We start from the raw sequence: 17,262 nt of genomic DNA, 5'->3' as shown, positions 1-17,262 counted from the left end.
TCTATTATCGATCATCCCCAAACGGATGGGCAGACCAGAATGATAAATTGCTTGCTTGAGGAGTACCTTAGGCATTATGTGAGTGCAAGCCAAGAAAATCAGTTGAAGCTGCTAGATAGTGCACAATTTTGTTATAATTTGCACAAGTCTTCTTCCACGAAATTGAGTCCCTTTAAACTTGTTTTGAGACAATAGCTTAACTCTTCCATGGAGGTGGTGAAATAAAGGATTGGAGGCAAGTGTCCTGTTGCATATAGGTTTGCCAAGAGCAAGCAAGAGCTAATAGAGGAAACTAGTGACAACTAAAGGAAAACTTCAAGAATAATAAAGAAGTATGCGAATAGGGAGAGGAGGGATGTTGAGTTCAATGTTAGAGATAAAGTGTCGTTGAAGTTGACTCCACAAATCTGGAAGAAGATAAGTAGTAAAGCAATTCATAGGGGATTGATTCCCAAATATGATGGCCTTTTTGAAGTTGTGGCTAAAGAGGGCAATATTGCCTACAAAGTGAAGTTGCTTGAGAGGTTGAAAGTTCATTCAATTTTCCATGTGAGTCTCCTAAAAAAGTTTCATGAAGATATGGCAGAATTTTTAAGAAGTCAAGCTACAAGAGCTGCATCGATTGTGAGAAAACAATTTGATGATCAGATTTGGAAGATTATGAATAATAGAACCTTGGAGCAAAGTAAGAAAAATAGAATGACAGAGTTGCTTATTCAGTGGAAAGATAAGTCAATTATTGAAACTACTTGGGAAATGGATACTATCTTGCAGCAGTTTGAGAAGTATTTGTAAGCCCTACTAACAAGGACACTCGCTCCTTCTGGTGGGGTGGTTTGTCAGATCCTTAATTGGGTGAACATGAATTGGGATGGAGTTGGGCTTTGATTCCATCTCAACTAGGTTGTATGTATGGACATAATTAATTGGCAAAACTGTGTGTTGGGCATGTGGAGTACTGCTAGATGCAAGTTGGTTGGAAGCCTTGGGCTATTGCTGATAGAGATGTGTGGTTCTAGTTCTGAGACGGTTTCTTGTAGGAACATGAATTAGAATTGAAAGTGATTTTTTTGAATTTTTTTGAATCAGAACTAAAACCGAATTTCAGTACGATTTCGGTATGATTCTATATGTTTTTTGTTTCAGTTCAATCTAGTATCGATCCTTATTTCAATTCTAATTTTGGTACAGTACTCACTGTAATAAAATTTAAATTTGAATAAAACAATTAAATATTTTTAACATAATACTAATATTATTTATATTAAATTATCAATTTCACACTCAATTTTAAAATAATATCAAATATTCATAATATCATATAATATTTTTATATAAAATATATTAAGAAACTAAGTAATCAACTATAATATAATATTTCTATTATAATTTTTAAACTCTTAAAATTAAAAGAAAACTCAGAATTTTTAAACTCTTAAAATTAAAAGAAAACTCAGAATAGAGTTGTTAAAAATTTTATTGCAATAAAACAAATTTTGATGAGTATGATATATTGTAAAATTATTTTTCTTTATTTTTATAATAAAATTATATAATTTTATTTAAAATTAAATAATATCTAAAATTATATAATTTCATTGAATAGTATTTTTTATAATTGTGTAGTTGGATTCTAACCTTTTTGTACGAGTTCTATTGAATTTTGGTAAATGTAATGGTATTGTATTGTTAAAAAAGAATTATATAAAGTTTGAAAATTATAAAAATAACCCTAATAATTACTTAAAATTTCACAAAACCCGTGACCCCTGCCCTCCTTTGGTTCCGTGGACTAAACTACAGTTTGCCGTTTTAAGATTTCATTGCCAGCTTTTAATAGTATAAGAGACTAATAAGCAAATTTTATTAAATTATAAGAATTAAATATTAATTTACTCGAAACAAAAACGAAGCAAAACCCTAACTTGCATTCCCCATACTATATATATTCATTTCATCCTATCACCCTTTATCTGCCTCTCTCTGCGTCTGCCCACTCCAATTCTCTCTCTCTCTCTCTCTAACCCTAACCAGAGCAACGATGGCTGTTGAGGGTTTGGTTCTTCGCGGCACCATGAGGGCCCATACTGATCAGGTCACCGCCATCGCCACCCCTATCGACAACTCCGATATGATCGTCACCTCCTCCCGTGACAAATCCATCATCCTCTGGCATCTCACCAAGGAGGAGAAAACCTACGGTGTTCCCCGCCGTCGCCTCACCGGCCATTCCCACTTTGTGCAGGACGTCGTTCTCTCTTCCGATGGTCAGTTTGCCCTTTCTGGCTCGTGGGACGGTGAGCTACGCCTTTGGGATCTTGCAACTGGTGTCTCTGCTCGGCGATTTGTTGGGCATACTAAGGACGTGCTTTCTGTTGCTTTCTCAATTGATAACCGTCAGATCGTGTCAGCATCTCGTGACCGTACGATTAAGCTTTGGAATACTCTTGGAGAGTGTAAGTATACAATTCAGGATGGTGATGCTCATACTGATTGGGTAAGCTGCGTCCGCTTCAGCCCCAGTACGCATCAGCCAACCATTGTTTCTGCTTCCTGGGACCGAACTGTGAAGGTGTGGAATTTGACCAATTGTAAGCTTAGGTGCACTTTGGCTGGTCATGGTGGTTATGTGAACACCGTGGCTGTGTCACCTGATGGTTCCTTGTGCGCGAGCGGAGGGAAAGATGGAGTCATTCTGCTGTGGGATTTGGCAGAGGGGAAGAGACTTTATAGCTTGGATGCAGGTGCAGTAATTAATGCTTTGTGTTTCAGTCCCAATAGGTATTGGCTTTGCGCAGCCACAGAACATAGTATTAAGATCTGGGATTTGGAGAGCAAAAGCATTGTAGAGGATTTGAAGGTCGATCTCAAGGCCGAGGCTGAGAAATCTGAAGGCAGTACCGCTACTGGTACCAGTGCCAAAAAGAAGGTATATGCCCTTTGCTCTTTTATCTGATTGTTTATTTTAGCTCTATTGGTTTTGATGCTTAATTTTTCTTTAGTATATTGTAAAATATTGTTGTGTTTGGCTAATAGTTTATTCATTTTGTTGATTATTATTATATGGTCAGGTATTGCTGGGAATGTTTGGTTAGCTTTTTTAAGAACAAATTTTTGTATGGGTGTTTGCTTCGCTTCTTTGTTTATTTATGTTCTATTGATTTTTATGTAATTAATACATTCTGCTTATAGAGAAATACATGGCATTGTTTACATTGTTGCTTATTTTTACTTTAGTATATTGTAAAATATTGTTGTGTTTGGCTAATTGTTATATGGTTAGGCATTGTTGGATATGCTTGGTGAGGTATTATTTATGGGTGTTTGCTTCTTTATTTAATTATGTTTTATCGATTGTTGTCTAATTAATAGACAAATTCATAGCATTGTTTAGATAATATTGACTTGAAACATATGCATTTGTAAGCTAGGCTTAGCTTTGAGTTCTCTTGGTTTCTATAGTCACTAATGTACATAATCTATATCATGGTGTTCTAATTTATTTATTTATTTATTTATTTCTTATGTTGAGAGCAGTCTATAACACTGGGTGTTGAGAGGCATCTTAATTAGTATTTGGTTAACATTGTTTTTGTGTTGGATGTTCATCTGGCTTTGCCTTTTTTTATGTTTAGTTTTTGTTTCTTGGATTAATTTGCACACATCTCTCTCCAATTCAAGTGTTTATTTTCTGAACAATATCCATTTACAAGTTTGCTTATGTCTTAAGTGTGATTGGAGTTTTTGTGCATGTTGTTTAAGTGTTTTGCATGTAAATTATGCAAAACTATTGTATTATATGGATTCCAGTAGTAGTTGAAGGATATAGTCATGTGTCTTGGGCAAGGTAATTCCAGTTGGTTTGGAACTAGGGTAGTTGAAAGCCATGACGTGTGTTCTTGCTGCTGTCAGATATACAGTGAGAAAATTTTTCTTTTGATATTTGAATGAAGATGTTGGGAATTTTACCTGCCTAACTTTTAATTGACCATAACTTTAATTCATCATGGTACCATGATGAACATCTCAGTTATTTCAAACTTCGAGGCTTTCTATCTTGAATGATAATCGTAGAGCAATTGCTTGTCTTGTAACTTTTGAATTGATTTTGCAGAACATCTACTGCACAAGCTTGAATTGGAGTGCAGATGGAAGCACTTTGTTCAGTGGTTATACAGATGGTGTTATCAGAGTCTGGGGGATCGGACGCTATTAAGAAAGCATTGAGTTGAGTAGTGCAGATTTCTTTTTTTTTTTTTTATTCCTAAACAAATGCTTTTCTTGAAAACCTATTTAAGATTTTGTTGGAAGTTTTGGATCTTTGGCTGTCTCTTCAAGTTCTATATTATATATTGGCTTTGAGGCCTCTGTTGTTTTGATTTTGGATCACACGTGTTAGATATTCTGAATTATTTCATTTTAGATCACAAATTGGTTTCAGAATCGAGAGTTTTAATATGGGAATTTGGTTATTTTAGACTTGAGAGTGTCGCTTGTAGGTCTTATCACAGATGCCTCTTAAGGACCCCAACTGTTGGGTAAATATTTTTAAAATACAATTAAAAGCAAAACATTTCTATACTTTGTAAATGTTAGCAAACATGTAGTACTAAATTTTTAGTATTATTCGGGCATTTAATCCATATAAATAATAAATTTAAATGGATTTTGAAAAAGATTTAAGACAAATAGTACTTGTGTTCCTGGTGAGATCCTCATTGTGAGAGCCAGATCACAACCCAGGATATGTATCGGGAAGTGCAAGTCGATTAAAACTGGTATTATTCTTGTTTGCTTCTGCGGTGGTTCAGACTTCCAAGTGTATGTGTGGAGATTTTCAAGGCCCCATTTTTTTTAGCACTTGATTTCTTTTCAAGTCTTCTTCCTCTTTGTATTTTTTTTTTCATTTGCTAATGGATTACAAAAAGAGTTAAAGAGCACAATTCCAGACAACGGCGCTAAACATTGCTCAAGCAAATCAGACCTAATCAGGTGAAGCCCATACTAGCTAGACTAGTGGAAGGGGATGCCAACAAAGCCACTTCCCACCGCCAAAGTCACCGCAAGAGCACTTCCAATCGCATTACTGGCAATTGATTTCTTCATTGCAACCCATTGAAACTGGAGACTTTCTCGTCCGAAACTAGAGAGACAGGGCCATGACAGTCTGGTATTTGTATAGTCATGGAAGGATTTTCGTGTCAGCCATTTAGCATCGGCACCATTACCTTCCTCTTTACCTCTGGAATTTGGCCATAAACCCAAACTGCCACGCACCATAGATCACTGAAGGTCGATTCTCTACCATCTATGTTCAGATATACATAAAAAAGAAACAAGAAAAAAAAAAAGATTTAGACAGTCATTCATGAAGGAGACGAGAGAATTTTTCACCGATAGGGATAAAAACTAGATGAAGCGCTCTAGAAATTTTTATCTCCGTTTAATAAGATTTACTTTGTAAGAAAAAAATTTAAATAATTTTTTAAAAATGAAAATTTTGAAAGTTAGAAAGGAAATGAATTTTTTAATTTAAAACAAAAAAATTTATAAAAAAAATAAATTAAATTCTTGTAAAATTTTAGATTCAAGAAGAGGTTAGAAAATTTTTTCTTTAGGAGTTAAAAGAAAGGGCTTGTTCTTAAGTCTTGAATGCCTCTTCTAAATTTAATTCAATTTCTCCATCAAAGAATTAATCTTTATTCCTCCTAATTCTCAAATTATGGAAGATTACAGTTTTTTTTTTATTTATTTATTACATGAAAGATTAAAGTTTTAGTCGAATGTCAAGGGGATAAATATGGAGTTTGATTTAGTAAATATATCTTAACTGAGAAAAAATAGAAATTCAATAGAAAAATATTAATTAGTTAAGAATACAAAAATAAATAAATGAGGAGCGCTTTTGTGGGTGGCAGGCTTATTATGGACAACATAATTGTAGCAAATGAGATTCTGCATTTTATGAAAGGTTTGCGTAGGAGAGGGATGGGCTATGCCGCCCTCAAGCTAGATATTGCTAGGCCGAAATACTATTCACGATCCAAATTTTTAAGGCGTTGCAAGGACTCTAGATCCTTTTCTCTAAGGTGAAATCTCAGCGACAGGAGATTGGCAGTGGTTCGTGGAGTTGAAGTTCGGAAGGCATGAAAAAGTTACCGAAGAATGCATCTTCATTCCCTTTTGCTGGTGTTGTTGGATCGCAAACAATCTACCTTGACTCGCACAGTGTGAACTTGACGTTATTAAGCAAAGGTTTTCTCTCCTTTTTGTGCCAGATTTTTACTGTTTATCCATTGATATAGTTATGTTTGTGTTTTGTTTGCTCAAGTGTTCGTTTTCTATCAATATGAAAAAGTTTTTTGTTGCAGTTTTTTTTTTCGAACTTCAATATGATTTTTAAGGTTTTTTTGGCTAATGGTGTTGGAGAAAACTCGCTACTGTTAGGATTGCCTCCTTATTCAATGGTTGGACTTTTCGGAACGACGCTGTTATCATCTTCAACCGAATCTTATGCTCGGATTAAGTTTTTCAGCAGGTTTTTAGGGTTGGGTCCTATGATTTTTTGTTGGGCTTTAGAGATTTTTTTAAGATGTATTCCTTTGGATTTTAGACTCATTGATATTTCTGTATTTTATTGGGCATGTACTGTTGGTAAATATTAATAAATATCCTTTTATCTCCGACCAAAAAAATGGATGGACTTTATCTATTAGGATTAAGTGATTTGAGTTTGTTTTTTTTTTTTTGAAAAATGATGGATCAGTTTTTGGGCTTTTTGTAAATTTAGGGGCGGGGGAATTAAAATTTGCTGATTTGGGGTTGGGGAAAACTTATTAACGGATTTGGGGTTCGCCTGCCACGTGACAGGCGAAAAGAGAGTCTGGCGCTTCTTTGAGAAGCGCCAGACCCTGGCGCCTTTCAAAGAGGCGCCAGATTAAGTCTTGGCGCCTCTTTGAGGGGCGCCAGCGTGGCCTGACGCCTCGGGAAGCGTTGCTCGGCGCTTCCCAGGTCACGCTGGAGCTTGTTTAAGAAGCGCAAGCCTGACCGTGGCGCCTCGGGAAGCGCTAGATCAGGCTGGCGCTTCTTACACAAGCGTCAGGTAAGGCTGGCGCTTCTTACACAAGCGCCAAGTAAGGTTGGCGCTTCTTAAAGAAGCGCCAGCCTGACCCAGGCGCCTCGGGAAGTTTCGCCTGACGCTTCCCGAGGCTCCAGTCTGTGTTCAGAGGCAGGCTAGCGCTTCTTAAAGAAGCGCCAGAGTCAGGCTGGCGCCTCGGGACACATACCTGGCGCCTCTTAAAGAGGCGCCAACCCCCTACCTCGACCCCATAAATACCCCCCTCCACCACCATTTTTCTGCTCCCTTTTACAAGACTTCATATCCACCATTTTACTCTTCTTCATATTTACCTATCCTTTGACTTAATAACCCTCCACCACGAGTCTTGATTTTCTTCTGTTCTTTCTCATATTTTCCCTCTCCTTTTATTTATTTATTTTTTGATAATTTATTTGCACACTTTTTTATTTTTATTTTTTTCTGTTTTAAGTAGCTTATGGCTTATATTTATGTTGTTCTAAAAGTTTTACGAGATAAATTAGCTAAAAATAGAGTGAAAAAAATGTGGAGAGAAATATATAAATTAAGAGTAGATTCTGAAAATAATTTTTTTCAACATATTTTATGGTTTAATTATTATTTGCAAGAAATAATTTGCTCTGGTTATAATATTTAGAATATAGAAATGATTAATGTTTTGATCGAAACAGTTCCGTTATGTTATTTTAAAATTTTAAATTTTATTTGGTCAAAACCCGAAATTAAAAATTATTCTGATATAGTTAATTATTATTTTCGTGTTTATGAAAAATTGGATTATGAACCTTGGATGCGTCTGCAATACAGTCTTCCTATTTCGCAAAAAGAATTCTGTAAAAGAGAATAGAAGATTAAGAGGTACGTATTTAGTTAAATTTAATATTTAATGTAATGTATATTTTTAACTTTATATTCACTTATTAATTTCAGGAGGAGGTGAACGTACCAGTTATAAAGTGAATCTGTATGACTATTTGGAATAAAGAAGGGGAAGAACATTTAAATCCGCTAAACGTTCAAGCGAAGGTCGCAAATTTGGAAAATGTAAAAATAAATAGAAAAATGAAAATATATGTAATGAGTTAGTATTTTAAATTTATATTATCTTTTTTATTTTAAAATGTATATTTTGTTATGTTACATATATTTAATGTTAATATTTTTATTCAAAATTTTTTTTGTTAAAATTTGATTGGATAATAACTTAAAAACTGCCTTTATAATGAAAAGTATATAATATAATATGGAAGTAATTGTTCTTAAATAATAAAGTTTAAAATTTAAAAAAATATATTTAATTTAATTGTAATTAATTATAAATGCATTGAAAAATTAAAGTATATTAGAAATTATACTTTTCACATATGTAAAATATTAAACTTTTAATAAAAGAATTACATTGTAGTAAATTATAAGGTACATTATATAATTAATGAGAAAAAAAATTAATTAATTTTTATAATTAATAATAATTAATTTTTTGACTCATTTTAAAATTTTTATTTGAAGTATTATAATCACAATAACTATAAGACCAATAAATAAATAAAGAATTATAATTTGAAAATTTATCATTTATTAATTAATTTGAAAGCAAAAAATAAAAAAAAAGTTGGCCATGCATGAACGTCCTGGCAGAGTTTATTAATTATAAGACCAATAAATAAATAAAGAATTATAATTTGAAAATTTGTCATTTATTAATTAATTTGAAAGCAAAAAAAAAAAAAAAAAGTTGGCCATGCATGAACGTCCTGGCAGAGTTCGTGGCGCCACTTAAAATAGCGCCACGAACTGTTCATGGCAGAGATTCTTTGCTATGAACTCTCTTCATGGCAGAGAATCTCTGCCATGAAGAGACTTCTCTTCATGGAGAGAAGAGTTCGTGGCGCCACTTAAACTGGCGCCACGAACTGTTCATGGCAAAGATTCTCTGCCACGAACAGTTCGTCTCTTCATAGCAGAGATTCTCTGCCATGAAGAGAGGGCCGAACTGGTGCACTGGGACGTGAAGAGAAAAGTCCCGAGGCGTGAAGAGAAAAGTCCTGGCGCCACTTAAAGTGGCGCCAGAATGCTGTCCCGAGGCGTACAACACTGGACGCCTCGAGACGGCTACAAAACCATCCTAAAGTGGCGCCAGGATGCAGTCCCGAGAAACCTGGTGCCGCTTTAATTGGCGCCAGGTTTCCATTTATACATCCTCCTTCCTCACGTCATTTACTCTCCCCCTCACCCCCTCACAAACCCTCCTCACAAACTCTCCTCACATTTACTCTCCTCTACTGTACTAAAGTAACAATTTTAATTCCCATTTTCAACACACCCTCCTTTCAATTTTAAAGAAATTGTAAAGGTTAGTTATATTATTTAATATGTTTATTTAATACTTTATATAGTATAATATAATTATTAGTATGCACCATTTTTTATTATATAATATATTTATTTCAATTGATGTTAGTTTTAATTTCTTAATTAATACATAAGAACCATTGATTAGAAAAAATTAGACTTATCTTCATATTTTATTTTTTTTTTCTTAGGTTGCTTCAATAATTTAAGGTTATTTAATTTTTTTGTATATTATAAAATATGATTATATATCTCTATGAGGGAAAGGAAAACATGAAAGATAAAATATGTCTTAGAATAAAATATAAAATAAATAATAGAAATTTTTTTTTTTCTAATTTGTGTTTATTTACAAATCTGCTGGGTAAAAAATTTGTAATATAAATTTAATTAAAATTTGAAGAGTTTTAAATAATAAATTAAAATAAAATGTCTAAAAATGATGCGTACATTAAAAATTTAAGAAAATTTAGGATACAATTATCCTTATTTTTTCAGAAAATTGAACTTTACATAGTATTTATATTTTATTTTATTTATATATGTAAAATATAAATTATTTTTTATACAATAACTGTTTCACAAAAATATATTATATTAACAACTATTAATAAATAAATATAAATAATATATATATTCTTTTTAATGGCAGTAAAATTATAAGAATTATAAGTAAAATAAAATTTTAATTATTGTTTTAAAATTTTTAAATTAATCTTTATTTTGTGTCAAGTTATGTCATTTATGAATTAATTTGATTACATAATAAAAAAAATAAAATATTTATCAAAATCGAATTTTTATAAATATATAGCAAAATTATAAGATCAAATTTTTATAAATATATAATAAATTTAACTGTTGATATTGCAGTTTGGGGTACAATCTTCATTGTCAGGCCATAAGATCGAATTATTCAAAACAAACAGGTACGAGTAATTATATTGCACTTAAATATATTGCACTTATATTTTAGTGTTAATTAAATACTTAATTACTCTTTGTTTTGTTTGAAATGTGTATGATAGATTTGACAAAAATGAGTTTTCCGACTTATGGAATTGTACACTGGGATGGTAATGTTATTAGAACCGAATTAGGTTACGACTATGTTGGTGGCCAGCACAATTTTTTTCGTATGAAACAAAGGTTGAATTATGAGGATCTTTTTATGAAAATAGTTCGTTCTACAAATTTGTTAGACCACAACCAATTCATATGCAAGATTGAATATAGGAAACCAATTATTAGTGGTAACGATTACAAATTTGAACTACATAAGCTGCTGAACGATGACGATGTAGAGATGATGTTCGATTACGTCAGTACATTAGGGTCTGACAACATAGTTTTTTACGTCGATGTCGTTAGAGATATTCATAGAAATCAGAACGATGATTGTGCTGGTCCCTCTAATACTGATCCAAGAACGATGATTGTTAATGAAGTTGTGGATGAAGTTGATGAATATGTTGATTTAGAGAGATTATCTGATTCTGACATTGACGAGTACGAAAGTGGTTGGATTGAGGACGACGAATTATTATCAAGTGATGATAATGTTGTTGCTCAGTTTACTAATCCTATTTTGTCACTAGTGCATCCACCGCCATTTTCAGAAATAGATTTTGAATTAATGCGTGTAGACCCTTATGCAAAGCCACCAACTGATATGTTTTGGAGTCCGACTATGGAGTTTTCTGTTGGGATGATTTTTCCAAGCAGAGATGCTGTCATGGCAGCAGCAAAGGAATATCATTTGCGTAGACATCATCAGTTTTGTTCTGACGAGACAAAGAGAAAAACATATAGCATTATATGCAAGAATAAAAAACATAACTGTAAATGGCATTTGCGTGCTTCAATGAAGGAGGGATCTGAGGTTTGGAAAATTGTATCGTATAATGGACCGCATACTTGTTCAAATCCAATGGTTGAAAAAGACCATCCTCAATTGGATAATAAATTTCTATGTCAATTTATTTTGCCTATGATAGAAGAACAACCACAAATTAAAATAAAAACACTTCAGGCAGAAGTTAGAGATAAAATTGGATATGAACCATCATATTCCAAAACGTGGAAGGCAAAACAATTTGCAATTAGGAAAATTTTTTGCGGATGAGATGAATCATATGGAAGGCTCTGTAAATACATGAATGCAGTGTGCCACTTCAATCATGGTTCGATCTTCGTAATTGAAGATGATCCCCATTACTTAAATGATCGTTTGGATCGTATTTCTCGTGTATTTTATCGTATGTTTTGGGCTTATCGTCAATCTATTGAAGGATTCAAGCATTGTCGACCAGTGATTTTTGTTGACGGGACATTCCTATACGGTAAATATAGTGGGTGTATATTGTGTGCAACAGGGCTTGATGGAAATAATCAGATATTTCCATTAGCTTTTGCTATTGTCGAGAAGGAGGATTCAGATAATTGGGGATGGTTCATGTCTTGTTTGAGAGCTTATGTCATAGAACGCGAAGATTTATGTGTCATTTCTGATCGTCACATTGGAATTAAGAAAGCTATGGAACAAGATTGGTGGCAACCACCAAGTGGACACCATCGATACTGCATACGGCACATTTTGAGCAATTACAACACAAAATTTAAGAATGCAACAATGAAGGAATATTTGCGAAAGGCTGGTAAAACTTTATCTGCGTGGTCTAATTTTAAATTTTAAATTTTATTGTATTCTACCTTGTAACAGCCCGGCCCCTTTCGACCGGCCCTGTTACCGCTCACAGCCCGTGACCTTCCTCTGGGCCCAGCCACTGTGAGCAGCTCTTAACATCCCTTCACCCTCACGGGTTCCAGGCAGGATTTGTCCCCTTGGTTCGCGGGACTCTAACCCGTTCTTCCCAAGTGGATTTGGCCCAATTCCTTCCTCTGGGAATTAGGTCGCCTCCCCCACTGCTCGAACCCTTGACCTCCCACTTTAAGGGAATAGTCTGGTGAGAGTGAGTACCAATTGTTCCAAGCTATGGGGAAAGAAGAGGTTCAAGCATGGGTTGCCATGTTTGGTTGTAATAGCTTAGCTGTGTTTTGTTATGTATAAGAGATGCTTGTATGTATATGTTTATGGATATAGTGAACGTTATGTAAGGAAGTTGCTAAAGAGATGATATGTTATGTAATGCTATGTATGTTTGTCTGCTTGTATAGCTTAGTTATGGACATGATGATATATGGACATGATAGATGGACTTGATGTATGGTCCTTATGTAGAAGGATTTGAATGGATAGAGCATGTTGTAAAGAGATAGAGTCAAGTTATGCCATATGTTGTAGCATGAGATGTATAGAATTGTGCTTTGCCTAGGGTGTTAGTAAATCCCTTTTTGTTATGCATGATCTTGAGAAAATGTTTTAAATGTTATGAGTTTTGAATGGCCCGTGAGGGAAGAAAGGGTTCCAATCCCTTGACCCAAAACGGATATGTTTTAAAGCAAGCTTGATGACCCATCTGGTATGAGGTTCTATGTTTGCATGCATAGGTCAAGCTGAGGTAAGGAAAACAAGTTTAAAGGTTTTTATGAGACCAAAGTTTAAGTTTTATGAAAATGTTGATCATGTATGGGATTATACCTAGAGTTTCAGGATGTTTAGAGGCTTGCTACGGGTTCCGGCGGCCTTAAGCCGATCTGAATCCTAGCGCCGAGCAGGTCGGAGCCGCTACAGAGGGGTACCGGTTTCCGGGCTGTTACATACCTATTCATTTTCAATGATATATTTTTACCGTGACAGCTAATCATAACCAAAAGAGAAAATTCTATGACGCGATGAATAAAATTAAGGAACTCAATCTCGAGACCTTTGAATGGGCTGTGAAGATACCTCTGGAGAAGTGGACTCGTTCCCACGATGGTGGGAAGCGATATGGATCAATGACAACTAACACCATTGAGTCTGTGAAAGGAATGTTGAAAGGCTTTCGAGCATTGCCTATTACAGCAATGGTTGAAAAAATATTTTATCAATGTGCGCATTACTTCGATACAAGAAGGCATCAATTTCATCGGCAGCAACAAGAGGGCTATAGATTCACCCAGTCAACTGGTGAAATCATACAAAAAAATGCACAGTCAGCAAATGGCCATCGTGTTACGACATTTAATCGTGATGATTTGGTTGTTGAAGTTCGAAGTTCTAAATCTGGTCAAAAACAAGTTGTTAAGCTTATAGAATGGACATGTACTTGCGGAAAATTTCAAGAGATGTGTATCTCATGTTCACATGCCATTGCAGCCTGCATGTCGAGGTCTGTGGATTATGAGCAATTCGTTGATAGCTACTACACTCTTGAAAGGTCAATTAAATGTTACGAAGACATGTTCAGTCCATTAGGTAATTCAGACTATTGGCCTGCAGATTATGAATTACCACTAATTCCAAACAAGAACCGAATAAGGAAAAAAGGGCGACCGAAGCCATCGAGAATTCAGAATGAAATGGATTGGAGGGGTGCGAAAGTTAATATTCCTACAAAAAATCATTGTTTTATATGTGGCCAGTCGGGACATAATAAAAAGACATGTACTGTGAACAAAAATTTATGAATTTAACATGCCTATTTTATGAAAAAATCTGAAATTTGTTGTGATTCATTGATTGTTTCTGATATTTATCCAGTTGACATTTTATGCATGTTACATCAAGAAAATGTCATCCACTTCGATTTTCGTGAGGCATCAGCATGCCAATCATCATGCCAATTAAGGGTTTAGGGTTTAAAGATTATGGAATGGGGTGTACTAGATAAGGTTTATGATTTATGATTTAAGGTTTAGGATTTAGGTTTAGGGAATACTTAATCGGGTTGGGTTTTAGGGTTTAAGAGGTCAGGTTTAGGAGTTCATCACTTGTACTTAAACATCGAATTGCCTTGTAAATTCATATTATTCTTTTATTTTTGTTTTGTGATCCTCATGTCTAGCAATACAAATTATTGACATAAGGAATTGACAGTTGTAATAACCCTTTGCAGGAATGGACAGCTCAAATGACAGTAGATTATTTATTAACCCAGGACCACGTGATACTTCATTGCTATATCTCCAAGCATCTCATAGGTCCCAAGTCGTGTGGGATGATCCACAAGAGGCCGGTGTAATCACATGCCGACGATCATCTACTGTATTACGCGGTTATGATATTGATGACAGGCTTATCCCTTATCTCCGTGCTAGTGGATTTTACGGAGCTGTTCGATTAGGGTTCTTCCATTTAGATCACCACCTCATAACGGCTTTGGTTGAGAGATGGAGACCAGAAACACATACTTTCATGTTACCCCATGGAGAGTTTACAGTTACACTTCAAGATATGGGTCTGATATCTGGATTGCCTATTGATGGCAATGCTGTTACTGGGACTACAGGACAGCCTTGGCAATTACTATGTCAAGATTTGCTTGGGTTGGTCCCGGATCGTGATGTTATGAAGGGAAATACTGTTGCACTCACCTGGTTGAGAGATAACTTTGACCAAATTCCAGAGTACGCTGATGATGTTACTATCCAGAGGCATGCTCGAGCTTTCCTATTACGCCTAATAGGTGGATCGCTATTCGTTGATCGGTATGCTCATAGGGTCAATCTAATGTTTTTGCCACTACTCGCTCATTTCAACAATTGTGGTCAATATAGTTGGGGTGCAGCCTGCCTTGCTTGGCTTTATAAAGAGCTTTGCAGAGCAACATCACCACAAGTGCAGCAAATTGGCGGGCCACTTCATATTTTACAGATTTGGGCATGGGACAGAATCAAAACAATAGCCCCTACAATCTCCCAGATACATCCCCTTTCAGATACACCGATTGGCAGTCGGTATGTGCTGTAAATATTGTACTACTACACCATCAAATCCTGCATCTTGTAACTTATTCCAAAGTATAAATTGTGTAGGTGGAGTAATGCTAGAAGTATTACCGAAGTTACAACGCATGTGCTGGTGCAACTTCGGTACCAACTGGACCGCATGGAAGCCGAAGAGGTCATCATTGGATACTATTAAATTACATGTCAATTCAAATTATATCATTTTTATATTTGACATTATCTTATCTACACAGTTTATATGGGAGCCATACTCTGATGATGTGGTGGACGCTATGCCAGATTATTGTCTACAGAGGTAGACAAATATGGAGATCGGTTGTTCCACTGATTTGTTTTCATATTATTGAGTGGCATCAACCTGACAGGATGCTGAGACAATTTGGATTTTCTCAACCCATTCCACAACCACCACGTCAAACAGATGATATGCATTCAATAAAATTGACTTCTTCAGCTACTAACTGGATGACCGAGAACCAACATTGGATTACGCTCTGGGAATCAAGGCACCGACGGATTGTGGCCAGCAATACTATGACCCAGCCGTTACATTACCATTCACAGTATATGGAATGGTACAGAATGATTGCACGTCGGTGGGTGTCAAAAGGGTGCATCAATCGGCGCTGTGGTAATGGGCGCTTTGATTTTTGTATTAATTGTATAAATATTTACATTACTTAACTTTTGGGATACATATCTTAATAAATACATTTTGCAGGAGGATGGTCTGGAGAACTGCCGCTTATGGGCTAGTCAAGTTCGTCACCCAACAGTAGACAAGATTGGAAATGCAGTTAATTCAATGTTTCATGCACTTCGTTTGTTCGATCGCATTTCCCAAACACCACCTCCACAGCCTGCGCCACCTTCCCAACCGCTTCCGGATGACGTACATGACGCACCCTCCTCCTCCAGGAATCCTCCACGACATCGTCGCCACACTACCAGACCATCAAGGGAGACATAAATTCCACAGCCTACGCCAAATCCTGGTGTAATGCAGATACCATCACCAGTTGCATTCCATCCATACGGCTCATATACAGAATTGGGTCAATCTTCACAAATGCCAACTTATGGAGACGATTTTCATAGTCAGTATACAGGATGGACACCAGGGCCTTCTTCTATGCCTTTTCAGTCGTTTACTCCAATTCCTTCCAATTACGATCAGACTGGAGGGGAAGGCATGGCTAGCACGTCATTCGACTTCTTCTCCCCTGCGCAACCACATACTCCATCAGAGTCTGTTTTTCCAGCATTCCCTCGACAATCACTGGATGATCCCTCAAGCCGACTTAGCTTGTTTTCCTCGGATTTTCCTGAATTATTTCGGCAACCCCTTATTCAGGAGATTTCGGCTTTGCAACTCAGGATCCACTTGTTGGGGAGAGTTCAAGACATCGATCTCAACCTCCTGATTTAAATATATCTATGGCTGACGATAATGTTGGCAATTCTCAAGAAACTCAACAGGAGCCATCATTTGACGGTCGTCGGTACAACACAAGACATCCTGATGAGAGAAGACTAAGACATTGTGGCACGGGCAGTCATTTGCATAATCATCATTAGACATCATTCAGAATATTAATGTCAATTTTTGTATAATTAAATTTAATTATTATTAATGTTCTTATCTTTTAAATTAATTTTAGATATAAATATATTATATTACACATTTATTCTTGAGCTTTCAATGCATGGCAAGCTTGGCGCCTCTCAAAGAGGCGCCAGAGCCGACAGGCCACGCAGCCCTGGCGCCTCTCAAAGAGGCGCCAGCGTGGCCTGACGGCCCTGGCGCCTCTCAAAGAGGCGCCAGATTAAGTCTTGGCGCCTCTTTGAGAGGCACCAGGGGCGTCAGGCCACGCTGGCGCCCCTCAAAGAGGCGCCAAGACTTAATCTGGCGCCTCTTTGAAAGGCGCTAGGGTCTGGCTCTTCTCAAAGAAGCGCCA

General features: G+C 35.9%; 1 protein-coding gene across 1 annotated transcript; it reads left to right on the top strand.

The window, feature by feature from the left end:
- Positions 1-1,965: 1,965 nt before the first annotated feature.
- On the top strand, positions 1,966-4,377 carry LOC110617690 (guanine nucleotide-binding protein subunit beta-like protein). Its single transcript, XM_021760647.2, has 2 exons — positions 1,966-2,929; positions 4,115-4,377. Exons 1-2 carry the CDS (start codon positions 2,042-2,044, stop codon positions 4,214-4,216), a joined length of 990 nt encoding a protein of 329 aa, XP_021616339.1. The 5' UTR covers positions 1,966-2,041; the 3' UTR covers positions 4,217-4,377.
- The last annotated feature ends 12,885 nt before the right edge of the window (positions 4,378-17,262 follow it).

This window comes from Manihot esculenta, chromosome 6, assembly GCF_001659605.2.
Source record: "Manihot esculenta cultivar AM560-2 chromosome 6, M.esculenta_v8, whole genome shotgun sequence".
Taxonomy (NCBI): domain Eukaryota; kingdom Viridiplantae; phylum Streptophyta; class Magnoliopsida; order Malpighiales; family Euphorbiaceae; genus Manihot; species Manihot esculenta.
This window is presented reverse-complemented; position numbering and strand designations above follow the sequence as displayed.